Genomic DNA, 27,153 nt, shown 5'->3' with positions numbered 1-27,153 from the left:
TGGTAAAGAGTTAATAAAATGAAATAAAATTGGCAATGGACAATCTTCACTTCTTTCCATTCTCAGCAACTATAAGTGATTGAATACTTGCATTGATAGATCTACAGTACAGACATTTTCAGTGAAGGATGATTTGAGCTGAACCAAGCAGTGCTGGGAGCCTGAAGCCTTCACATGTTTGCTCCAATTGAGCTCTATTCTGGACAGTGTTTAGGTTCTTGAGATAAGCTGCCTGCTGTTCAGGATGAGAATTTGTTTGGGTAGATCTGGCATCTGCCTCCCAGATCCTGAACCAAGTCTCTTTGATGGACTCCAATTTTTGTCAAACAGGCAAGCAGGGGACAGTGGTAGGAGGCAGCAGGCTAAAAAGAGAGATATGACCAAATGAGAATTGACTAGCAGCACTCTAAGGTTGCCTATGGGATACTCCACCACCTCACTGGGGTAGAGGTTCGTTGGTGGAGTGGATTGCACGCTCGCTGGTGTCACGTCACCCTGCCTCCAGTCACATGGCCGCTCTTGATCCGTTATATAAACAGGGACCTCTGTGGCCCCAGTCCACTCCGATCAATGTAGTGTTTGAGACAAACTCTGAGTTGACTTTGGCAAGGGTAGAGATGTGCTGCTGTTGCTTTGATGTGCCTTGGCCCTGCGTCTCTTCTTAGTCTCCAAGCCATTTGTCAGTAAAACAGAAAGGAAGATTGAACTTAGTTGCTTTCCTTGTATCGGGTCTATAAAGGGCCTGTAAGGAGCTGAACACTATGAAGCATAAGCAGAGAATCCGATACCCCAGCCCTACTCTCTCACTCCACCAGGGAAACATAAAATTCCAAATCCCTTCACCCCATAGGGGTGGCAGCTAAGGGCTTTGGACCCATGGGGCCCCAACTGGCAATTGGTTTAGATGCCACTCATGCCCAAGCGGTCCACAGATTTCCTTGGATTTGAAAGTGGAGGCTTACGCGTCCTCCCACAGCCTCCTGTGATATATTTCCGTCATCCACAAAAGCATAATTAACATGCAAGACACACCCATGCTTGCTATATTTAAATCTCTGATAGTATCTTTCATGAAAAACAGAATACTAGAAACAAGCGTTACCGTTAAAATGGTGGCTTAATAAAACTTGGTCAAGTGAGTGTTTTTGGAAATCCTTTGTAAAATCTTTACATCTAGCAACGCCAGGAAGAATATGAAATCAGTTGATTATGTGAGGGCCTTCAATGCCATTTCCAGTACCCCTGTTTTTTTGGGGCACTGGAAAGGGTACTGCAGAAGATGCAGATGTAAACTCTGTTATTTTGGGGAATTGGGAAACAAGGACCCGGGAATATTATAAATAACCATAGTTTGTATTTTGTCAGACAGAGTGTTTTTTTATGTGCACATCTGATCAGGCAGAAGCTGCTTGTACTATGGTCACTATCCCAGAGAGTGACTCAACTAAGCCAAAGAATGTGAATAATTAGGATTACATCCCTGACACACGAGTCAGTTTGGGACCATTCCCACATTATTCCTTAATGACTCATGTTCCATTTATCCAGACCATGTTCCATATTCAGGTCTGTTTTTGAATCCTGTTTCTGTATCTAGAATCCTGTTTCTTTTTTATTTCTGTGACATGGTGAGTTTGGTGGTCACTCCTTAACTATACCAGCACAGGGACGATTCCTTTTGCAAAGAGATGTGGAAGTTAGATGGCTAGTTAGTTAGCAATGCAGTTCCCCCTAGCTCGAGCTGTCAGGGAAAAACGTACATTGTCCTGTAGAACCAGATGAAGCGCAACTGGGTGCAAACCCTGGATACGAGCTCAGCCATTGGCTGAATGCCCGGACAATGTCTAAATATTTTGACACTCGATGTGACCGAATGTACCTGAATATTACACTCTGGTGGATCTGGTGGGTGAGCACACATACCTGATCTATGTCTGCCTCTCCTTTTCTTTTGACATCCCAGCCTTTGTTTTCCTTTTGTTAGGGTCACAACTGATGTTTAAAAGTAACAGCATGTAATCATGTTATGGAATCCCAAGGCTTGTTTATTTTTCAACACGATACTCTCGGTACCCACTGTGAATGTTCTCAGGGTACATGCCTTTCTCACTGTGGAAAAAGTAACCCCTGGGTTTTCATGTGTACAGTACTAACCAGTGGAGGTGTTCAATTAAAAAAATGTTCTGCTCATTTTTAGCAGGGATGTCGCACAGTGGTAGTTCACATGGGTGATTTCCAGAAGCCACCCGACAGCCACTGACCCACTCACACTCTTTATTGTTTATGCTGCTGTGGCAGCCAAACGGTCCTCAGATCTGACCTCTTCAATGAAGGTCACGTACCAGATGAGGGCTTCTTCCTTCCTCTTTTCATTTGCTCTTCCTGAGCTAAAGGCAGGGGTTATAGAAACCAGACACACTGCAAAATATGAGGCTTTTTTAAAAGGGAGAGGGCTCAGCTGCTGTCAGACAAGGGGAGGATAAACAGGCGGTCGTGCCTCCGGCCCTCCGCGGGCTTGTCGCAGTGTCGCCAGTCATGTTGGAATCAAGCTGTAGCGAGCGCTAGCTTGTAGGAGGTCATGTCTCAGGAACAGGCTGTCCGTCTCAGAAGACTGAACCAGGAGATTTGGAGACTGGATGGTGAGGATGCAGAAAAACACACTGCTGGAGCAAGCAGATCTCAAAGTGAGTTCTGTCTGCTTCCTCTTGAATTTACTCTTGAGTTTACTCGAAGCCAAGTATATCCGAGGCTTTGCCTGTCAGTGGACCTCAGATTTTTAAGGACTTTTCTCTCCCAACGAACTGCCTGTCCTCTGGGAGAATTTGGCTTGAATTCCCTTTCTTTTCTATGCTAGGGTTCAGACAAAAATTGTGTGCCTGTTTGCTGGTTTGTTTTTGCTGGAGATTATTCATTATAAAATACATTTTAGCTAACTTGAGAGCATTGCGCCTCTTATTCGATTCAATGTAGCAGGCCATAGACAGTGTGATACATGCTGCAGGAATGTGCTTTAAGATTGTATTATTAAAAAAGAAGGACACAAAGGATGGCTCTCATAAAACTTCTAGACTTACTAAGACAACAAATAGATTGCTTGATTCATTTTTTTGCAAGACTTATACTGATCCAATTAGACAAAGAGCCAGATACTGAAGACCTGTTTAAGTTGCGTCAAGCAACTTGAAGCAACTTAGCTTGATTGTAGCTTGACTGAAACATATCTGGCTAGACTACTGGGCCCTGTTTGACATACATGGCAGCAACAACTGGGGCAGCCTGTAGCGTAGTGTTTAAGGTTAATGACTGGGACACACAAGGTCGGTGGTTCGATTCCCGGTCTCGCCACTATAAGATCTGCACAGCCGTTTGAGCCCTTGAGCAAGGCGCTTAACTCTGCATTGCTCCAGGGGGGATTGTCTCCTGCTTAGTCTAATCAACTGTACGTCGCTCTGGATAAGAGCATCTGCCAAATGCCTTAAATGTAATCTAATATAAAGATAACATGGATGTGCACAGCTAATTTTGTAGCAATCCAGTTATTATTTTTCCAGATACAGTGGCTTCACTTTTTTTGTAGATTCAATTTTTAATTGATAAAATATAACTACACTCAATAACCCATAATGACAGTTATTTCCAAACTTTTGCAAATTTATTAAATGAAAAACTGAAATCTCTCATTTGTATAAGTATTCAGACCCTTAATTCAGTACTTTGTAGAAGCCCCTTTGGCAGCAATTACAGCTTTGAGCCTTCTTCGGTACGTCTCCACAAGCTTTGAGCACCTGGATTTGGGCACTTTATCCCATTCTTCCTAGCAGATCCTCTCAAGCACTGTCAGATTAGATGGGAAGTGTTTGTGAAGTGCCATCTTCAGGTCTATCCCCAGATGTTATATGGGGTTTCAGTCTGGGCTTTGGCTGGGCCGCAGGACAGTCAGAGACTTGTCCTGAAGCCACTCCAGTGTTGTCCTGGCTGTATGTATTGGGTCATTGTCATGCTGAAAAGTGAACCGTCACTCCAGTCTGAGGTCGTGTGCACTCCAGAGCAGGTTTTCTTCAAGGATCTCTCTGTATTTAGCTGCATTCCTCAGACAGCACCCACACAATCACACAGACAGACAGCACCCACATAATCACACAGATAGACAGCACCCACACAATCACACAGACAGCACCCACACAATCACACAGACAAAAATCTACGGAACCCCTAAAGGGACATTGCAAAAAGTATCTTGTGCTTGTCCCTTGTGGATAAGGTGTCTGCCTTGCAAACCAAAGACCATCGGTTCAAATCCAGCCTAGGAAGTTTTCATTTTTCAACTCTTAAATTGAAATTGACCAAGTTCAGTTACTACAACGGGGCATTAAATTACATAAAATAACCTGACACGTGACTTTTAAAAGTAATTATATATTTAAATACTAGTTGTCGTTGCTGAACTAGGTCAAATGCGTTTGAAATGACCTAGCGCAAACGCTGTCCCATCCTCATGATTAACTTGTGAGCATAACTAAGTTTAGTAACTACTCATTACTCATTTCAGGGAGGGGGTGTGATACTAAAGCCCAAGATGGCAAGTCATGCTTACTCTGTTTAACTGTCTACCTAGGAGGGAGGGAAAGAGGGATAGAGCAAGGGAGAGGTCCTGATGCATTGCCATGTAAAAAAATGGCGGAATGACATTTTTCAGGGGTGATTTCAGAGGGTTGTTTGATAACTTTTTTCATTACATTTCTTAGATATTTATTAGCAACCTGTAACCTGGCCATTCTGCTGTCACAGCTAACATGTGGTTTGCATCTTGCAGTGTAGCCTCTGTAGTTCTGTTTGTGAAGTATTCTGTGGACGTCACTGACACATCCACACTTACCTCTTGAGGAGTGTTTCTGATCTGTCGGACAAGTGCTTGGGGGTTTTTCTTCATTATTGTGAGAATTCTTCGGTCATTAACTATAGAAGTCTTCCTTGGCATACGATTACAATTACTGAGCTCACCAGTGCTTTCTTCTTAATGATGTCCCAAATTGGTGATTTTGGTAAGCCTAAGGCTTGGCCTATGCATCAGACTCTTTTTCAATTTTTTTCCATAATAATGGCTTCTTTGACTTTTATTGGTATAACTCTGGTGCTCATGTTGACACACGCCAAAAGGCAACCAAATGCCTAGAATCAAAACTACAGTCAGGTCCAGAATTATTGGCACCCTTGATGAAAATTAGCAGAAAAGACTGTACAAAACAAATAATACCATTACTCAGATATATTGTAATTTTCCAGCATGTGGAAAATATTTGACTTTATTAATGATTCAATGGAATCGACCAAAATTACACATTTTTCAAATGATAAATTTTTCCGAAAAAAAAAAGGTTTCACAATTACGGGCACCCTTGTTTTTAGTACTTGGTGCAGCCTCCCCTGGCAAGGATAACAGCACTGAGCCTATTTCTATAAGGTTCAATAAGGTTGGACAACACATTTGGAGGGATCTAGGACAATTCCTCCATGCAGAACCTTTCAGGATCCTTCATATCCTTAGGTTTGTGCTTATGGACTGCCCTCTTCAATTCAGACCACATGTTTTCGATAGGGTTTAAGTCCAGAGACTGAGATGGCCATTGCAAAACATTGATTTTGTTTTCACGGAACCATTTCTGTGTTGATTTTGAAGTATGTTTGGGGTCATTGTCCTGTTTGAAGGTCCACCTACGCCTAAGTCTCAGCTTCCTGGCAGAGGCAACCAGGTTTTTTGCTAAAATGTCCTGGTACTTGCTGGAATTCAAAGCATCAATATTTGATGGTAGGTATGAGGTGCTTTTCGTTGTATGCATCCCTTTTTTGACGGCAAACATGCCGACGGTGTACATGGCCAAAAAATGGTCTCATCTGACCATAGCACCCTGTACCAGTCATAGTTCCAATGTCTTTTTGCAAACTCCAGACGCTTGAATTTGTTGATTGCTCTCAGTAAGGGCTTTCTTCATGCAACCCTTCCAAAGACCCTGCTGGTATGGAGGTGGCATCTTATGGTTGATTTTGAGACTTTGTCACCCCAAGACGCAACTAAAGTCTGTAGTTCTTGAACTGTAGTCCTTGGGTTCTTCTTTGCCTCCTTCACCTCACTGTGTGTGGGGGCAACATGCACTTGTGTCCTCTTCCTGGCAAGTATGCTACTGTTCCAGATGTTTGAAACTTTTTGATTATTGCCCTAACAGTGGTTAGTGGTATGTTTAACCGTTTATGGGGTTTTTTGTACGCATTACCTGACTTGTGTAGGTCAACAACCATCTGTCTCTTTTGATTTGACAGTTCTTTGACTTTCCCCATGGTGATAGATGTGTGTGTTACCACATTTTTTTTACCCTAGGGAAACAGGAAGTGGTGTAAGGCCACAATACAGTTACTTAAGACTGAGTTTAACTTAAGTAAGTAGAATTTTACTGCAGATTTAACTTTGTTTGGTTTTATTAAAAAAAATCTTTAAGGGTGCCACCTACATTTTTCATAAAAAATAGCATCACTCAATAAAAAGAAAAGAAAAATTAGAATAATTGTATTAGGATAAAAGTATATTGTTTTCCCGTATGTTCGGACATAAAATGTAGCTCATTATATGAGTTGTTTATTTTATACAGCCTTTTTTTGCTCATTTTCATCAAGGGTGCCAATAATTCTGGACCTGACTGTAGCTCTCTTATACTGGAATGAATCATCAATGACTCAGGAAGCAGGTTCAGGGTGTTTAATCAACAAAGGACTGGACAGGCAGCAAGATGCAAACAATATAAAAGGCAGCAAGATGCAAACAATATAAAGAGTAATACAAAACAGGTTAGCAGGGGCCTGTATCACGAAAGTATCTCAACTTAGTCAAGCTAAATTCAAGACAGCGGTGTCAACAAATCCTAAACATGGCAATCACAGATAACAGGTATCATAACGCAGGTTATGGTTTCTGATAACCAAAGTCTGAAGCTATCTGCACATTCATATAAAAAGGGCCGTGTTTATAACAATGAGCCAATCGCACAGAGAGTCACAGAGAGAGAAAAAGTTTACAGTAGATCTACATACAGTGGCTTTTTAAAATAAATGCATCTTGAGGGATGGAATTGATCATTTAACTTTGTAAGGTTTCTTATTAATGAACTTTCATACTATTTATTTGTATATGCATGATGAATTGAATCCTTTTTCCTCTACAATAGAGAAAAAAAAGAAAAAGAAAAAATAGGCTAACTCAGTGTATTCCGAACATGGGGAAGCAGCTGCTTCCACCAGAAGTTAACATCTGTTAAATTGTAGTTTTTCTCCTGAGGAATGTGGTTTATTTGCTTATTGGCTATTCCAGACACTAAAACACTTGGATTTGTGTTAATTGGACCAATAATTATAGAGAAAACAACAAATAACTACACAACTTCCCTGTGTTAGCTCACAATGTTCCGAACACCTAATCACAATGTTCCGAACAGCACCTGAAGCACAACTACTACAGTTTTTCACTCTGTTATGTCGTCAAATCTCAATTAAATCTTTATCTGGTTAATCTTAACATGAATTAGTGTGATTGCAAAGAATTGTTATCCGGAATTCAAGATTATTATTATTTTTCCTCTGGGTATTCTTTCCGCCTACTCCTCCCATAGCTTTTGAGATATTGACACCAAATCAACTTCAGTAACTCATTTCACGCACAGGGATCACTTTGTGTGCTTTCATAATGCCTTCTATCCTCTCGCGCACGGCCGCGGCATCTGCCCAGTGAAAAACATCACTATAAACTAGGCATTCTGAGCTTGTATCGAATTCGAAAGGTTTAGCACATGAAATTGGAAATGCTGAGCTGATATGGCAGGGCCCTCCTCAAAGCGGAAGAATGAGAGAGCGGTCGCCTCTGCCCTGCCATGATGCCGGACCGCTGGCCCTCACTCCTGTCCCGGGGTGGAATTAGAGCTGCTCCAGAGCCCTGCTCCCGCTTCCAGCTGTTCCGATGGAAAGAGCGAACGGGTGTTTTTATTTCCGCACAGATCCAGATAGCTGAGGAAGTCTCCTCAGCAGGGGCGTAGTCAGGATTTGAGGTTTGGGAAGGCTAAGCCCCCCCACAGACAATTAGTTTTACATGCAACAGCACCGTGTAGTGAGTTCTTAGCAGTTAACAAGGCAATAAATTCATCTCATGGAAAAGCTCCCTGCTGAAAAAAAAAAAGGTTTTGAAACAGCTGGTAGCTCGTTGATCAGTTCAGACCAGCTACCAGCTCAGACAAGCTAACAGCACTAGTTGGTTGACCAGCTCATAGACCAATTTATGGCCAGCTTGACCAGTTCAATTCATCTCAACAACAAAAACAACCAATAGTATTTCCAGTTTCCAGACGGGATAAGATATTTCCATCCAAGAAGGTGATGGGGCATGCTCTGTTCTGCCGCAGTAAATCACTTGTTAATTAAAGACTGCTCTAAAGTAAGCCCTCAAGGGTTTTGGCCATTACTGTTTTATGGCTTAAGTCTCTTCTCTGTATTAAAACTGTGTTATCAGTCTGTGGTTCCCTGGGTGGGTCCCATTTTAGTTTGGCTTCTGACTAAATAAAGGCAAATTGCACGAGCACTATTTTTTGCTCAACAGTATATTATCTTGGTGCTCAAACGACTATGCAGGCTTGTCACTTCGAGTTGCTGTCAAGACTTATAGCACATGAAAATAAATGTTTAGAGTCATCTGTAGCCCTCAGTCATTCACTGAATTAAAGATGCAACTGATCTTGGAGCATTTTCCCTCACATTTGACTTTCTCAACGGCTCTCGTTCATTTTAGCTCTGTGTGGCAGGATTTAACAAAGTATTATACCATAGGAAAATAAAAAAAAGTACTATTATAACTGTAACTATATAGTAGTTTTGTGTTTTTATCATGAAATTGTATTATTAATTAAAAACATACTGTATGTATGTTTTATGTCACAGAAACATTCAGATTCAACAACATTCAGATTTGTTGGCAACAAGTCCTGTCATGAACATCAAGAATTGTTGCAGCTCATGATTGCTCATTTTTCTTGGCACTGTCAATGCCTGCAAATGCAATTCTCTTGTTGTACCCAAAATATTAACCCAATATTTAAAAAAAAAAACACAATTTGCATCCACTGAATGAATGGCATGTTGAGTGTTTTTTTTTTCTTTTTTCTGTATTTCTGTATTTCTGTGGCTGAAATGATGTTGACCCACATAAAACTATGACCATCTCACAAAGCTGACTGCAAGTGCAAATCTTTTTGGAAATGAACCCTCTAACTGGTATTGAAATATGAGTGGTGCCTGGTGTTTTCAGTTTTCAGGCTTGGTCAGGTCTTCAGTTCCCAAGTATATAACTGTCGGTTTGTTTAGAGCCATGTCCACATTCTGCAGAATGAGGTGGCTGGAATTTAAATACCATGCTAAAGTCATGTTCAGACAAGATGTTTCAAAGGAAACAAGCTGGCGATGCACCAGAGGTCTTTCAGCTAATGAAGCGCATCGCAAATTCACAATCTAGAGCTTAGTGCTCCTCTCAGGGTGAGGACATGATCAGTAAGTAATCCATCCATGTGTATTTTTTTCTTTATTGCCTGCCTCTTTGTTTGCACTGTGTAGGAACATATGATGGAATTGAGGAGATCTAAGATTAATTTTGTGAATGCATTAAATAGTGGAACAGTACTTTAAGGCAGCATTCATTGGAGAAACAGTGTTTTAGCTTTATGAGCAGATATTACAAATTGTAATAAATGCATAAATATGTACATCTGAAACATCTAATATGCAATTATTGTCCCCTGTCATTAAACACAAATTACTTTTGTCGGTTGTGATCACACAGAACTGCAAGTCTTGTGTATTGCCTGTAACTGTCTGCCAGCATCTTTACTGAGAATTATCTCAAACATGTCAAACTATCTTCAGGCTTATCTTCCAGCACAACTGACAGTTATTGAGAAAATGTGTACCATATGCATGTTGAATAATTTACAAACAGGAACACTGTACTCTATACAAACTGCAAATACTAATTCACAAAATGTATCTGTCATGCCTGAAATGTATAGTTGAGTTTCATTCGAATGAGACTTATGTATGTTGCTCAATATTCTTCTGTCTTTTAATGACAACTCTAAGCCTAGATTTTGTGTTCACTGGACTGGACAATTGCAGTTTTAGTATTTTTGTCTGCTTGATTCATAAATACAGAAGAGAAAGTTAAATGTGAGACTTTTGTATTTATCAAATGTATGAAAAAGCTACCTAAATTTTAGGTAGCATTGGTTTTATATATATATGGAACCAGTCACTGATGTAACTTTTTTTTTTCTTTTTTTTATGGCTGAGGAATTATACTTACAGCAGTTGAATCTAATTAGCATTAGTCATTGACTTGCCTTGGAGTTTTTTCCTGTTCAGATACTTTGTGGAAAATGTACTGTTAATTTAATTGGGCTATTAATATTTTGGCTTTTAACTGGCAGAGGTTGCATCAGACAGGGAAGGCCTGAGGTTTACTCACAGACTCATACAATGTGCTAAAGGAAGTATGCCGAGTTATGAGCATAGGCACTTTCTTACATTTAATAAAAAATATAGTTTTATTAAAATTTCTGTCACCACATGTGTGCAAAGCACAATGAATGTCTTTAGATAATGTATTAATTTGTAAAAATAAGCAACATGTACCAACACAGCTGTTTTACAGCTGGTTGGTAAATATAGTCACACTGGTTAGTGTATGTGGTGAGATCTGTATCTGAACTATCTAACTACATTTCTGTGCTTGCAGGTTTTAGTTGAACAGGCCCTATGACCAACATGAGCTGGAGTTTTCTCACCCGTCTTCTAGAAGAAATCCACAACCACTCCACGTTTGTGGGGAAGGTGTGGCTGACTGTCCTGATCATCTTCCGCATTGTCCTGACGGCGGTCGGTGGTGAGTCCATCTACTCTGACGAGCAAGCCAAGTTCACCTGCAACACCAAGCAGCCCGGCTGCGACAACGTGTGCTACGATGCCTTCGCTCCCCTCTCACACGTCCGCTTCTGGGTCTTCCAGATCATCATGATCTCCACCCCCTCCATCATGTACCTGGGCTACGCCATCCACAAGATCGCCCGCACCTCAGAAGAGGAGCGCCGTAAGTATCACAGGTCCCGTAAGAAGCCTCACGCCATCAAATGGAGGGCTACCCACACCCTGGAGGAGGTCCTGGAGGAAGAGGAAGAGGAGGAGCCCATGATCTACGAGGACACTCTGGAGGTGCAGGAGATCAAGCCGGAGCCAGCCAAGCCCCCTGGACGGGACCAGCAGAAGCATGACGGCCGGCGGAGGATCATGGAGGAGGGCTTGATGCGGATCTACGTGCTGCAGCTCCTCGCCCGGGCTGTCTTTGAGGTGGGCTTCCTGGCAGGCCAGTACCTCCTGTATGGATTCCATGTCGACCCGTCCTACGTCTGCAACAAGAGTCCCTGCCCTCACAAGGTAGACTGCTTCATCTCCCGACCCACGGAGAAGACCATCTTCCTCCTCATCATGTATGTGGTGAGCTGCCTTTGCCTACTGCTCAACATCTGCGAGATGATTCACCTGGGCATCGGGGCCTTCCGGGACATGCTACACAGACGGCGCAGCAAAGGGCGGCGGCCCTCATACAGCTACCCCTATGCCCGGAACATCCCCGCCTCGCCCCCAGGATACAACCTGGTGATGAAGTCGGACAAGCCCGGTCCGATCCCCAACAGCCTCATACCTCACGAGCAGAACCTGGCTAACGTGGCCCAGGAGCAGCAGTGCACCAGCCCCGATGACAACATCCCCTCGGAACTGGCCAGCCTGCACCGCCACCTGAGGGTGGCCCAGGAGCAGCTGGACATGGCCTTCCAGACATACAACAACAACAAGAGCAACCCGCAGCCCTCTCGAACAAGCAGCCCTGCCTCGGGGGGCACTGTGGCGGAGCAGAACCGGGTCAACACGGCCCAGGAAAAGCAAGGGGCCAGGCCGAAATCGAGCACTGAGAAACCCGGGGCCATAGTAAAAAATGGCAAGACGTCGGTTTGGATTTAGGGGCCAGTGTTGCTTGGTTTTCAGGTGACAAGCCGCTTTTATAAAGGAAGTGTTCTGTGAGTTGTTTAAGGTGAGTCATGATGGTCGGCGTAGGGACATGGATTTGTCACAGCGCCTGGAAAGGTGGGTTGGAAATAATAAGCTTTTGCTGAAAGTTTTCCAGTGGAATGTGCTTGATCAAGGGTATTGGCTCAAGAGCAAGCAAATGATGGAAATGCAACCAGGCCTTCCTGCAACCTTTAAAAAAATGATCCTTGCTTCATAATAATTATATTATGAAATGATCTTTAATTATAATGATATAGTTATATTATTATTATTGTATTACAATAATTACACTAATATATATGTATTCATACCTGACATTTTAAAATTGAAATTAATAACAAGAGCAGGGTTGCCGTATGGGCGGGGCCTGACTGACTGGGGTCCTAAAACAATTGTGCCGGGATGGGGTAGCCTGGAGTAAATGGGGCCCAAAGTGATATATTTTAATGGGGCTGAAAATCCCTGGTGCCACCCCTTTACAAGAGAGCCCATTGGTAGTACAGTTTTTTTTAAATGTACTGTATGTTATGTATTTGTAGATGTTCAAGGGTGAATAGAATGAAAGCCCCAGGCATACTCTTAACAAAATGGCACGTTTGGGCCACAGCATGTTACAAGACCTGGGCTTTCTATTAAAATGTCAAATTCACTATTCACTCATTGTTCTGGGGTGAGTTTCCTGATAGCAACGTGTCTTGAAAATGCACATCATTCTTCACGCAAAATTCCAAGACACCTCAAGTCAATTTTCAGAGTCAATGGCCAGCTCTTGTTTCATCCGTGTAGTTCTCGTTAGGGCTTAAGGCCTGCGCTCATGGTTAGGCTTCCTTGGCTTTTGTCAAAGATGTAGAACGTGTGCCTGTGGAAGGTCCAGAGAGGTCAAATCAATGTTTTTGTAAGGAAAAGTACCCAGGGGAAGCTGGCTTAAAAGAACATGTTCAGATCATCTATAGACAGCTGCATGCCTGTCGGTGATAAATAACACATACTGACGTTTCCTGGACAAGAGGAGGGGGAACTGGGACTAGGAATAATAATTTTCTACCATGCAATCCACTATTGGAGCCACAATTTTTCACAAAAATCACTATTTTTAAACAAGCTCTTATCACAGTTTTCCTAAAATTGATAGCAATTTTGTTTTCAGTTTAGAAATGGTTACAACTATGGATCACTATAGACAGTCGCCCTCAAAACACCCTAACGCTGTGTTCTGATTATGTATTACATATTGGCTATTGGTGCACTGAATGAAACATTTGCACATGGATGGAAAAAATTACATGACGTTTCTGAATAACTAAAACTGATTCCTGTGTCCAACATATCCTGGTATTCAGTTTATACAATTGTGATTTTTTTTTTCTTTTGCGATCATATGAATTGCATGGCCACAGTGCAACACTCCCAGAATGCAACACTCCTTATATAAATTAATTCTCTACCTACTATGCAATACATTTCTCACTCATTTAACAACATTATACTGCTGTTATGTTACAATTCATTTGGATTGTCCCATGATCCTAATATGTGGATAGAGGTGCTTATACTGCTTATGCTTTCAGACAACAGTCAAAATGTACAACGGCATAGTTACATTAGCCAGTGTACTTTGACATACAACAAGTCTTGAGGATCTGATAAAGGTCAAGCCGTCCAGTTATATTGTGTCTGTTGATAGCTCCAGATTATGCAACAATATTTTCAAGTGATGTGGTGAAAAGCCTAAGGTAAACTCATCGTGTTTTGAACTGAACACGGCGAAGCGGCCGCTTCCACCAGAAGGTATTTTTTCTCCTGAGAAATGCGGAAGACCGTATAAGGTGACGATGGTCTGAACACCGCCGTATAAGCCTGCCCAGTTCGTATTCTCATTAGCAACAGCTTTTCCCCAGTACAATGTCACAGTGGAGCTCTCTTACCATGTCACTGTATGCTGAAATGTATTGCGTATGTGACTCGTACCAAGTTTTATGAAGACGGAAGGGATTATACTTTAGACACACACACACACACACACAAGCCAAAGCTGACCTGGAAGTAATTTTCTAGTTATTTGTCATGACATGTGTACTGTTCGAAACATGGTGAGCTAACATGGCGTTCGGAACACGGTAAGTTTACGTTATAGCCTCAACACACTTTTGAAAGAACCATGTGCCTTAGCCACTAAGAATAGAGCAGATATTTTTTGTTCAAATAAATCATGTTATTGCTTAAGATTGCATTTACATCTGTCTCACTATTAAATTACTATTTAATGTTTACAAACCATTGTTTTGTACCTGCACACCTTTGAATATTTGAGTCAGATTTAGAGTGCAGTATTAGATCACACAGTTTCATAATGTACATAAATAAATTTGGTATTCATGATTAATCGGAATCAACCAAGGAACCATTTTTTGAATAAAAAAGGTACCCCCACCAAAAATAAATAAGTAAATAAATAAAAATGATGGGAGTGTATGGGAATTTGATGTGGGTGAGAGCCTGATGACTACTTTGATGACTGAGGGGAGCACACAAATAACAAAGGACAGAGAAACACCCCGTCGGTCAATTTAACACAAAAGTTATCTTAAATCACTCGTACTAGCAATTTAAGAACAATTATGTTCATACGAGTGGTTCTTGTATGAGGCCTATTGTCAGGCTGGACAATCTACCTATAGCCAATTCTCAGCTTTCTAGCAGAGACAACAAGATTCTCTGTCAAAATGTCCTGGTACATTGTGCCTTTGATCTTAATTACAGCTCTTGGACCACTGGCAGCAAAACATCTCCCAAACATCAAAGACCCACCTCCATATTTGACAGTAGGTATGAGGTGCATTCCTCTTTTGCTGCCAAACATGTCAATGGTGTGTATGGCCAAAACGTTACATTTTGGTCTCATCTGACCACAGCACTCCCTTCCATTAATAATTCCAAAGATGTCTGGCAAGCTCCAGATGCTTGGTTTTGTTGGGCTCAGTAAGGGCTGTCTTTGTGCCACTCTTGAAGTAAATGTATTGAAATAAAACAACATAGTATTTATATACATTTTACCATAACATATAGATTATGGTCTGTGATATTATATTCATTTTTATAAAGAGTGCCAACATTAACATTAGAATATCACCTACTAGTGATCACAGTGAATTGTAGAACTTGTTACTGGAAATACTTGACTTGACTTAACAGAATAATAGTGTTTGTGAGTGTTTTTAAGGGGGTGCAAAGTGGTTGATCAAAATAACATTTTACATTTGAATATAAAATAGGAAATTTGATTTACTTTGAATTAGTTATTTACTCATCATCGACACTAGTCTGAGTGAAAAATGAGCAATAATTTTGTAAATATGTACTTTGCTTTATTTTTGATACCTGCATGTAAAGACATTTTGCTGAACTCTGTATCTTTGTTGTCTTGAAGATCTGTATGTCCTCCAATGTCCCGGTAGAGGCTACTTTTTAAATAAACTTCTAAAAGGATTCAGAAGAAATATTGCCTGTTAATTCATTGTCTATTATTTGCACCTTGCATAAAAACATTGCAACAAATCCATGTCAAAATGAATGGGGATGGTGATGAATCTATGAAGTTTTCTTTTTATTATTAATTACAAAAAATAAGATTTCTATTTTTTTTTGCAATAGCTCCATGTTCACTTTCAACTGTGATCAATTCATTACCTTCTATCAATATTTGAAAAAGTCATCCAACCTTCCAAAATAATTACAGTTCTCCTGTAATTTTCTTGTTATTTGTAATTTGTTAGGTCATTTAGCAACTTAGAAATTAACAGAAAGTCTCACCCTGATAAGTCACCTTGATAATCAGTTTGTATGGGCAATTTGTAATTATGTCGACCTTTGTGCCTTGATGTTAATGCCCAAATACGTTCAGAAACAATTTTCTGCAAAAAGAAATAAGTCTATGAAATCAATATCAAATGTTTGTATGAATCAGTATTTATGTAAAAAGGTGTCCCCCAAAGTAGACATTCTTACAAAACAATTGTAAATCAAAGCAATTGTGTTCACATGTTGGGTACTGCTATATGAGTAAGACTGAGAAAGCAAAACTTAAATTTGTGTGGATTCTGTCGTGGGCCACTTCAGGCAGCTTGCGTTAGTTGAAATTGAACTGACCTTCCATGACCACAGATGCTGTTGGGTTTTTTGTTTGTTTGCTTTAAGGATCAGAATTTCAGCCATCAGTTCATATTGCTGATAACTGTGACCCAGGGGGCGGTTTTGAAGCGATTGCTTGCTACAGAAATTGAGCAAACTGAACCAGAAGGCCAAGTGAGTAAGTTAGCAGGCTTGTTGTTATTGTTGCTTGGCAGCAGTCTGACACACAGGGGCAGATTTGGAACATGAGGGCACAGTCCAGTGAGACAGCACCTTAGGGGCTTCTCAAGCTTGTTGTCCTCAGAAGCCCACATCCAAGGATGGCTACGTCTTTTACCCCAAAAACGAGGATTCAGTGGAGGCAGAATTAAAACTGAAAATTACTCCCAAACCAATGACACATAAGACTCTACTGTAGCTGAATGTCTATTAATCTCAAAAGGCTATGTTTTAAGTGAAATATTTGCTGAAAGCTGCAAAAGACAGGAAACTAAATTGATCAGCGCTAACACTAACATCAGCCTGCTCTCGATGTCAAAACAGCTTGCTATGCAAAACTTTTTTTTTTTCCCTGCTTTGCTGGATCGACTGGATCTGTCAGAGTGTCAGTGTGCGACAGGCTGCTGCTAAGGCATAAAGGTCTCCCATTGTTCTCATGTATTTAACCAATGAAATAGCAGAGTTTTATTTGACACCACTTTCAACTAATAAGTTAATGTGTCCGCAAGTTTTATGGGAATATAGATGCAGTAAAAAAATATGGATGATCACAAAGGAGGACAAATGAGCGTCTGGCTCAAAGGTGTGCCAGTGGATGGACATGGTGTGGAAAAACAGCACTCTCTGATCTTAGATAGACCTGACGACCTTAGATAGACCTAGATGGCCACCCTATACCCTGCTCTACCACCACCAATACATACACCCCCCCCCCCCACACACATACACCTGTAAGTTACATCTGGCAGGGCTGGTTTGACTGCATCAAAAAACATAAAGGATTTGCTTTTTGGTGCCAGACTAAGGTCGAATAAAATAGATTAATGTCATGTTACAATGTGAACTGCATCACCATATGCATAATATATTTGCCTTTATACATCCCAAATACTGAAAGACCAGGAAAGCAATTGAACCGATGGTACAAAGCAAATCATTTTTAAAATGTGAACAGATCCTTTCTTTTCATAAATCCTTTCTTATCATGAATTTAATGAAGGAAAACTAGACATTAGGCCTAATAATTTTCATATAAATGTTTTGTACCCATAAGAAAAAATTAACGTACATATGGTTGTAAGAGTAAAATAGTTAGGCATGTGTGACATTGCTACTAGCTGTTATACAAAAAAGTATGAGCAAACAGACGCCCGCATACACTGCCATTATCCTAACAATAACTGTTCTGTCGAGTCCCTGGTGTTTGTTTGTGCCTGTATTTTTTTAAAATAAATTTCATTATTTGTCCAAGCCAGGAGGTGGCAGCAGCAGAAAATAACCCATGTAGTCAATCGTAAGGTCGGTCGCATGTGTCTTTTTCCTTGACTGTTTTGTAACCTGTGCGGCATGATGGGATGCAAAATGGCGTATACAGTTAGTTATTGATATCGAAAACGTCTCCTTGAAGAAAATATAGTTTGATTTTACATTCCGCAATATTTTGAATTTAAGAGAGAGAATGTCTAATGTCTGTTTAGTTCACAGCATTGTTGGAGTAGTGGTTTTTCGAAATGTTTTCAGGTTGGGCTTGAACACAGCACATGCAGTTTTGAGAAGAGTCGGGTATTGTAATGGGAAGCTGGATAGAAGGAATTGCAGACACGCGCACTCTGAAGCAGGACCGAAGAAATTCGTGTGCTACAGCCTGCCGCACAGGACTCTAATTAAAGTCCAAGGCCAGGACACGGGGTCCTTTCTGCAAGGTCTTGTAACCAACGATATGGACCTGTTGACTAAAGGCATGCAGACTGCAATGTATACCCACATGTTAAACATCCAAGGAAGGACCATTTTTGACATAATCATGTATAGGTAACGTTACAATTAAACAATGTTGTTTAATTATTTCACCACTAACTGCTATGGTGGTTTGCCAAGTTGCAGAGTGCAGCGCCAACGTTATCTGTTGTAGAGTTTGAATTGCAAGAGTGTTGCTTATCTTGTCACAACATGGCTACACAGAGATAAACCCTATGGTGAAAAAGTGTGGTATTTTGGACACAGTTGAACGGCAGTTATACTGCATTGCACTCCAGTTGTATTGCTGTTATTCTGCATTGAACTACTGCACTGTACTGCAGTTGTATTGCACACTAAAAACGGTTGTACAATCACACTTTAAGGGATCACCCACTCATCAAACTTAGTCCCACACTAACAATGCATCTTTCATCATCTAACAACCTTAGTTACCTCTTCAGTTACAGGCCATTAATTAAAAAGGGGATTATGCACTCTGATAATATTGTGGAAGCGAAAGCAGTCATTTCTGTTACTTTGTAATTTTAGAGAATTCATAGTTAATTTATCTTGCTTAATTACACTTTTGTTTCCATTACAAGAAAGGTATTTTGGTTGTGTCACAAAGCACAGTGAACAGTGTAACTGGTTGTCCTTGTCCTGGTCTTTCTTATTTTGCACAGTTTGAAAGCAGAGCAGGAGGGAGAGACCAGACTTTTACTGGAGTGTGACAGCTCAGTGCAGGACGCCCTTCAGAGGCACATGAAGATGTACAAGATTCGCAGAAAGGTGACCATCAGCCCTTGTGCGGACCTTTCTCTGTGGGCCGTGGTTCCCCGGGACAGAGAGGGGGGCGGGGGGGACGAGCGGCCTGAGCTCACAGCTCCAGAGAAAGCGCTGGTCTGGGAGCTGGACCCGAGAACCAAAACCATGGGCTGGAGGCTGGTGACGGACAAACTGCTCAACCCTCTTGAGCTGATGGGAGACATCCAGCAGGGGGAGACGGAACATTACCACAGGCATCGCTACAACATAGGTATGAAATTACAGCACGGCTGTCTGGCTGCAGTCTCCACTGGTCTCAGATTAGGGATGTACAAGGTTAACCCTGAAAATGAAGCTGCTGATCTGAGATCAGTAGGATCCTGGTAAATGGTTTAATCCATCAAACAAAAGCATACACATATCAAGACCCCACATTACACATGAGCTCTGCTAAATTGCTGCTGGAAGGCTACAGAAGAAACGGCATCACTGCTATCCATGCCAACAGAGAGAGAGAGCGAGCAATTTGTATGACTTGGACTTTACCTTTCTCCAGTCAATTCAGAGAAGCTGTGGGCTGAATGAAGAAGCTAAAAAAAATCATTGATTTGTATGCGTGGTGTCCCCCAGGTGTTAATAGTAGAGGCACTGCGCCTTTGCTGAATTTACTTGCATCGAAAAAAATCTATAAAACCTCATACTTCGATCTCCATAATCTTACATTGAACCATTCAACGTGTGCTATTTAACAAAATTGACATGGTTGTGTTTTCACCGGGTCAGATATATGCTGTACTATTTGAATACCACGGCTTGTTACTTCCTGCCTCTGCCGTTTACCCTCTGAGGCACTTCCCCTTCTGCTATTCATCTGCGGGAAACCCTGAACTATGCCATTAAAGGGTATGTCTCACATTTGTGTCAAGTGATTTTTATTCATTTTTAAAAATAAATTGGAGCCCATGTGTTTGCAAAAAGCATTAAAGTAGAGCCCTGCATAAATGTCCCTCTGCTGCCACTCTATGGGAATTATTGGAATTGCAAGTATCAGACAAACATCTGTGGAAATTATATCTAAGGCTGTGAAGCTTCTTCCAGTTGTTGAGACATTGTTTCCTGGAACATGTCCCTTAAAGTTCTGTAAGTGCACTTCAGGGAGTTTGTTTCATGTCAGTCTAGATTGGAAGGGGTATCCGGCACACAGCCGCCCAAGTGAATGTTTTGACTGACTGTCGCTCATGAAAATTTAGAGTGGGAAATGGAAGCTGTCTTTTTTTTTTTTACATCAAACAGAAATAGCTTTAGAAGCCCACATTAAGAAAGGCATGGTTTGTCTCATTTGGCTAAAATGTTTAAAATCCAGATCAGTGTACAGAAAGACAGAGCTAATGGAAATTAATGCAGTGTTTTTCTTTGTCTAAAAATAACTTGCTTCTAAGGGCAAAAGTCACTCAGTGTTGTGTCTTCACATTTGGACTGATAAATGGTCATGGCACTGATGAGGAAGTCAAGGCTCTGTGTCTAAACTGTATTAGGTTTAGTCACATGACCAGCATACTGCCTTTAAGAATATGAACAGCTGTGTTCTTACATTGACTGTAAACCATGTGCACATTCGGGTTATTTTCATTTTGACCTTACCTTTCTGATATTACTCATTTTAAAGCCTTTGATTAACTTTACATGGAAGTATTTGCTTAGCTTGCTTAACTGACAGATTTATACATATGTTATGTATTTATATTTATATAGGCTGGGTATTAACTGAAGCAGTATTTTTTAAAGCATTTTAAAGTGCTTTGCAGGACAGTATCTTCTCATCTTGCAATAAAACCTGCTGCCTATAAGTCCAGCCTTTTTTTCACATTGCTATGCTATCACAGGGTGCACAGGGTGATTTAACATTAACGGAGAACTCGCTGAAAGTCATTGAGCTTGTCTTTTTTACCCTGGCTACCCAGGACTGCCCGAGGGGGTGAAGGATCTGCCTCCGGGCGTGGCCCTGCCCCTGGAGTCCAACCTGGTCTACATGCAGGGGATCAGCTTCTCCAAGGGCTGCTACATCGGCCAGGAGCTGACGGCCAGGACCCACCACACGGGCGTGGTGCGGAAGCGGCTCATGCCTGTGCGCCTCTCGCCCCCGGCCCAGGTCTCTGCAGAGGGGGCGGACCTGTGCACGGAGTCGGGCAAGCCGGCGGGGAAGCACCGGGCGGACGTGGGAGAGGTGGGCCTGAGTTTGGTGCGGCTAGCGCAGGCCAGAGAGACACTACTGCTGAAGCCCTCCCCGGACACCACCCTCACTGTGAAAGCCTGGGCGCCGGACTGGTGGCCTAAAGACCCCAAAGCCAAATGAGCAATGGCGCCGACCCGCCTGTCATGATACCACCTTTCTTTGATCTTTTAGGATGCAAGACTTTTCTGAATTGGTCTTGGGTGTTTATTCACTAGCTTATTTAAAAAAAACTTGTTTTTGTATAATGAAAAAATATCCAGCTTGTCAGCTTATTGTTTGAGTGAGTTAATTCATTTGTGATTGCTGGACATTTCAGTATCGTAATGGTCCATTGTTATGTGAACTATGAAAATTATCCATTTGAATTAAGCTTTCTTAATGGAAACGCATGTGTGGTGCTTTACATTACATTAAATTCTGCATTACATTTTAGGAACCTGCCCTGTTAAAGCACTTACATGTTACTGTGACAAATGTAAAGACTGTTTGAGCAGATATCAGCTTCCTTGGACAACAGTCCATAACTTCTAGCAAATGTCTGAACATGCGTTAACTACTGTCTGTGTAAAACAATATGGCAACACTGAATTAATTGTGCTAACTAATAATGTGCTATTGATAAAGCAGCCGATTTGCTATCAAAACTAAATGATTGCTTTAAAGGAAAACACCAACACTTTGGGAAATTTCTGACTTGCCCAGACTTAGACGAGATGTTCGATTTCATTTTTGTGTATTCACTGGCTCAATTTCCATGTTAGCATAACGTGTTTATCATAAAGACTTGAAGCCTTTAAGAGTCAGTACCCTTCATTTATTCAAAGAATGGCAAATGCTATCGTGTGTTTTTGAATACACGTGCGAGAAGAAAAATAGTAACAACGAGACTTTGTTTCTACTGTTGGTGTTTTCCTTTAAGAAATGGGGCGTACATCAGGACTTCTGCTGTAGTGAGCATTCTGGCGCCAAACGGATGCCCAACATTAGTGGTGGATGAGTAATTTCTGTTCCATTGGATGCAAGTCACTGAGGTCATAGGATGAAACATCTTGGCCTTTTTGAGCATTCTAGCTACAGTACATTTACATTACAGTTTAGTCATTTGGCAGACGCTTCTAATCCAAAGCGACAGTAAATCCAAACCGTTTATTTCAGAGTCATGCTCATAAAGAAATGCAAGTGAAAAACAGTTTCAGAAAAGCTCTTTTGTTGCCCTAGATAAGTGACAGCGTAGTACCAATCTGTTCATTCCCCAGCTTATGGCCACCCGCTGTCTCAGGACAGTACCATAGTAATCAGGAAAATAACCTATATTTGCTATGAAATAATCTGTCACTATGCAGTACATGCAAGATGATTGTTTAATATCAATAAACTAAAGATATTTATACATAACTTCAAATGGTTTGACTCATGTTTTAGTTCACATATGGCTGCACTAGGAACAAAAATTGCTAGATGTTTTGTCAAATCTGTAGCGCATATGGCATGTACTCTTTCCTGTTAAGCAAAATATCAATTATTTTATAAATTAGATAATGAGACAATTACAAGACGCCAACACTTTGCGAGCATGGATTCATCCACACTTGCTGTAAACTGGAATCTTTGATTCCAAATAGCTCAGCTGAAAGTGCAATGCAAAGTCAAAATATGAGCATAAATTAAAAATAAGCGCATGCACAAAGTTGCGGAACTCAAAAGCTGCTGACCCACAGAACGATGATTCTTTCATTACAGTGGCTACGGTACAAGCTAAGAGGCTACACCAAATACTACACTATCAAGGGGTGAAGTTCCTTTTGAAATTGTGTTGCCATGTCAACACACGGTCCGACACACGACATAACATTAATACTGCTGGATCATTTGTACATTAAAATCATGAAACATTTGTTGTATTATTTGTTGTTAATGTACAGTGTGAACACATCAAAATCGTGATCATTAGTAGCTGTAGCGATTGACCGAGCAAAGCTCCTTGTGGCCGGAGGCACAAAAGTTCTTGTGACCCGGTTCAAGCCGGTTCTGGATGCTTGTCGTAGCGCGCTCCTGTGACGGGGGACCCTGTCAGAGTGCGGTGCGCATGGCGTCGCGGATCTGCTGGAGCAGGCTCTCGGGCTGCGAGCTCAGGGAGGTGGGGTCCAGCCGCAGGAAGTCCTCATTGCTAAGCATGCACTCCAGGATGTGTGCCACGCGCTGCAGGTCGAAGGCCGCGTGGTGGGGCCCCAGCGTTGCCAGGGTGTCGGGCAGGTGGCGCGGGCACCCGGGGGTGGAGGTGCCCGAGCAGCCGTTCAGGAAGGAGAGCCGGGTGCTGGCGATGATCTTCAGGAACGAGGAGAATTCCCCGTAGTCGATCCCTGTGCACGACTTCATGATTACCTGGAGAGAAATGGGTTTCATGCTTATTATGAAGCACACATGTTCAGTTGTCTGGCAAACTATACCTGGACAATTCTCCCAGAATGACTTATTTCTGAAAGTGAATGTTGTTCTACATCTGCGGCAATATCCAATCCTTACTGGACACCTGGAGATTTATACTGTGCACACTACAACCTAGGCCGTATTTGTTGATTTGGTTGGAACATTGAATATTGAGAATGCATTTACCATTGTGTGCGGTGTGATCACTGAAATGCAAGCTAAGCTTCAACATCATGTCTTCCAGAGTGCAAAATAACATGCTCAAAATTGTCTCCATATGAGTATACACACAGGCTTGTGCCTGTGATGGGCCTGAGCTGTACCTGGCAGTGCTGGTGCCAGGTGTCCATGGAGTCCCTCCATTCACTGATCTCCCTTTGTACCGCAGAGAGCTCCCCCTGCAGGAACTGCCACATAATGTCCAGGTTGCAGCCATTCAGCCAGTTGTGGTTAATGGAGATGGTGTCTTCCTGAAACCAAAGAACTACCAAGTTATCGAATAATCTGAAAGGGACACTTGCATCGTGCTGTTTCCTGGAGTCCACTGAACATGGATTTGTAAGGTAAATATGTCCTTGAGGCACTTCCCTGTTCCACAGTCAATGTTTACTCGACCATGGCTACTACAATTTGTTATATGTGTTACACCAAACCCAACACAACAGTTGCAACATGCTACCAGAGCAGAGAAAAAGCCCTTGATATTTTCTTACAGTATGGCCTTCAGAAAGCACATGCAAATTGCCTTAAATGACACTCACCAGGTTGTAGACCTGGTGGTGCCATCCACTTGGAACAAAGATGATCTCTCCAGCCTCTTGGATGATCTCCAGAGGCTGGCAGGCCTTCTCGTAGTGCGGGTACTGTCCCTTGTCTTGAAGGGCGGGTGCGGTGACATCATAAATCAAGTTGCCATGACAATCGCGCAGATACTCCTCTTGGCCAGGGGGATACAGAAGCCACTTCTTCCTGCCACAGACGTTCGCTGACCAGCTGTACGAGCGGAAGACATCTGCATGGAAGGGAGTCCTGGCAACAGGGGGGAGGGGGTTATCCATATTTATTTAACAATGTAATTCATAGTCAAGGTGAACTAAACTAACTCTTTCGCTGTAAGGTTTGTGTAACTATTACACAATGAAATGTCTAATGGATGAACAACTGACAAAGAGTGAATGAATACAGATGAGTATTCCTGATGCCAATAAAGTGGACACAAACAGAGCAAAACATTCTAAATAAAATTATATGCAGATGTCATACCATGAACCTTTTGGTCCCATGTAGACAAAGCGATAGTCATCCACTTCAATAGTGTCCCAGTATTCATTTAGCCAATCAGACGAGAAGAACACAGGTGTGCTGTAGACATTGTGTTCAGGAAACTCCCTATCAGAGACAGACAAGTCATCCAAAATAAAAAAAATCATCAATCTATGAACAAGATATGGAGATATGTCTATTTGATCACCATTACATAGGCATACCTTTGCATGTGCCAATCCTTCAGATATAGACATCCTTTTGGCGATGAGTGTCCATTCTGCATGTACTCCCTCCAGTAGCTTATAAATTCTTTAAAAGGCAATATTTGCTTGGGATTTGCATTGTATTCTCTTGCATTACAATTTGCGACAGGTACTGGAGACTCTTCTGGAAAATGCACAATAAAAAAAAACATATGATCACCTATGCCGATGGCAGCATATATTGTACATAAAAGTAGCATGAGGGTGGAATTTAAGTTTCATGTCAGGTACGTACACGCATAAGATGCAAAACTTGTTGTATGTCTAAGGCGTTACAGACTAGCACGACTCTTTTTCCTATAGCACTCCAATAGTTTTAGCAGCATCAACACTTATGTAGTAACGTACTTACAAGCACACCGTTGCCATAGCAAAATAATACACGATACAGAAAATGTGACTGTATTGATTATCTCAGGTTGCATAGCAAGATATGACCACATACCAATCTGAAAATTAAATGTTTATCCACAGCAGAGGTGTTACAAAGCCATGCTGTCGAGGTGCTTTTAAAACCATACATGAAATGAGAATACTAGATCTGCGACGTACACAATACACCAACACAATATAAAGCCGTTTGGAAATTGCACTTATTTCCTTAGAGAAATAATAACTAATACAATGACCACGCAATTTTCCACACACATAGCCTTATATTGCGGTCGTTTCCATGAGGTCGGGGGTTATATAACTAGCCATCTAGTTTTAATTTACCAAAATCTTGCAGGAGTCTTTGAAAATTCGGTTTCCCAGTTTCTGTTACCCAGTGCTTCCGACAATTCCAGTCTTCAGTAAACCTCTTCGAAAAAACACATGGGTGGTTTGGAAGCAAGTAGTTCTTGAAGAATCGAGAATAGCTGAAATCCTTCTTCTCAATGTAGTCCACGAAGTGAGAAGATCGGAACTGCTCGTACGACTGTCTGGGGATTTTAACCAGGCTGCAACACGTATGAAAAGTCTCTCTATCCATAGTGTGGCTAGGTAGAATAACGTCAGCTAAAACCAGAATCGACAAAATTACGAAGACAAATTACCTAATAAATAAATTCCACCGAATATAACTAACACTTAGTTAGGATATTTTGATTCTTAAGTCCGTAGCTAGGAAACATTTGCAATCTAGCTAGCTATGTCTACAGCCATGTTGCCAGCTATAGACACAGCTACAATCTAACATTTCATCGTCAACATTTTTGTATTATACAAGTCATTACGTTAGCATTATTAGATAGCGTTAGCACCTAAGAGCTCGTCCGTCAGACGAGCTAAGTGGCAGATTCCGACTAACCAGCTACCGTCGTGAGTGAAGTAAGTTAACAGTTAAGTTAAAGCAGAGTAGCAAACTGCTACATACCACAATATATTTATATTAGGAAAGATAAATATACAGCCAACCTACTAACTTAAATGTTCGGAAAACGTACAAATAAAACTTCATCATAGAATACATGGTAGCTAGCCAATAACGTTACTTTCTTAAGCTTGGTAACGAGCTACATAGCTAATGCCAAGAATCATTCTGCTGGAATCAAAGCATCTTAGTTAGCTAGCTAGGGGGACAGTCCAGAAACTCCCCATAATTGTCCTTGAATTACCCTAATTTCATATTAATAACGGTAACGGTACTGCCTGACGGTTACACATAGCTTTAAATAGCCAATGTAACGTTAAAATAAAAAAATGAAAGATTTTAGTGACTACCCGATGCTGTGAACAGTACCAGGTTCAAAACTCGGAATGGGGGAACTCTTTGTCGTCGCACAAGATTTAACTAACAATCAAGTTATTTTGATAAGTCTATTCCTTAACGTTACCCGTGTATTTTTGATACATGACACCAAATTTCGTATTATCTGAGGCGTTCTTTTTTTGATTCAGATTATTATTTAAACTGTCGAAACTTTATTAGTCAGCTACCTATATGGCTTAGCTGAGGATTGACACTGTTATACAGTCGGACTGTAA

At 41.4% G+C, this 27,153-nt stretch overlaps 3 protein-coding genes across 5 annotated transcripts in view; 2 read left to right on the top strand and 1 right to left on the bottom strand.

Annotated features, from left to right (window-relative positions):
- The window catches only part of gjc2 (gap junction protein gamma 2), a 28,389-nt gene extending 12,759 nt beyond the window's left edge, over positions 1-15,630 (top strand). Inside the window, exons 1-3 of one of the 2 annotated variants that reach the window (XM_061254071.1) lie at positions 2,488-2,639; positions 10,817-14,261; positions 14,905-15,630. In XM_061254071.1, the coding sequence (XP_061110055.1) occupies positions 10,837-12,096 (1,260 nt within the window). In that variant the 5' untranslated portion in view covers positions 2,488-2,639; positions 10,817-10,836 and the 3' untranslated portion in view covers positions 12,097-14,261; positions 14,905-15,630. Of the gene's footprint in view, positions 1-2,487; positions 2,640-10,816; positions 14,262-14,904 lie in introns of those variants that run through there. The other variant, XM_061254070.1, reaches the window with a different exon arrangement.
- Positions 14,268-22,624, top strand: iba57 (iron-sulfur cluster assembly factor IBA57). Of its 2 annotated transcripts, none has more exons than XM_061254073.1 (3): positions 14,268-14,970; positions 18,915-19,267; positions 20,958-22,624. In XM_061254073.1, exons 1-3 carry the CDS (start codon positions 14,786-14,788, stop codon positions 21,347-21,349), a joined length of 930 nt encoding a protein of 309 aa, XP_061110057.1. In that variant the 5' UTR covers positions 14,268-14,785; the 3' UTR covers positions 21,350-22,624. The 2 variants fall into 2 exon arrangements, with proteins under 2 accessions (XP_061110057.1, XP_061110056.1); XM_061254072.1 differs by lacking the exon at positions 14,268-14,970 and adding an exon at positions 17,829-18,303.
- On the bottom strand, positions 22,357-26,934 carry jmjd4 (jumonji domain containing 4). Its single transcript, XM_061254068.1, has 6 exons — positions 25,903-26,934; positions 25,144-25,309; positions 24,920-25,045; positions 24,418-24,685; positions 23,980-24,126; positions 22,357-23,611 (listed from the first exon to the last, which is right to left on the bottom strand). Exons 1-6 carry the CDS (start codon positions 26,156-26,158, stop codon positions 23,300-23,302), a joined length of 1,275 nt encoding a protein of 424 aa, XP_061110052.1. The 5' UTR covers positions 26,159-26,934; the 3' UTR covers positions 22,357-23,299.
- Between the last annotated feature and the right edge of the window lie 219 nt (positions 26,935-27,153).

Source organism: Conger conger, chromosome 9 (genome assembly GCF_963514075.1).
Source record: "Conger conger chromosome 9, fConCon1.1, whole genome shotgun sequence".
Classification (NCBI taxonomy): Eukaryota; Metazoa; Chordata; class Actinopteri; order Anguilliformes; family Congridae; genus Conger; species Conger conger.
The sequence above is the reverse complement of the archived record's forward strand: the minus strand, read 5'-3'. Positions and strand labels throughout refer to the sequence as shown.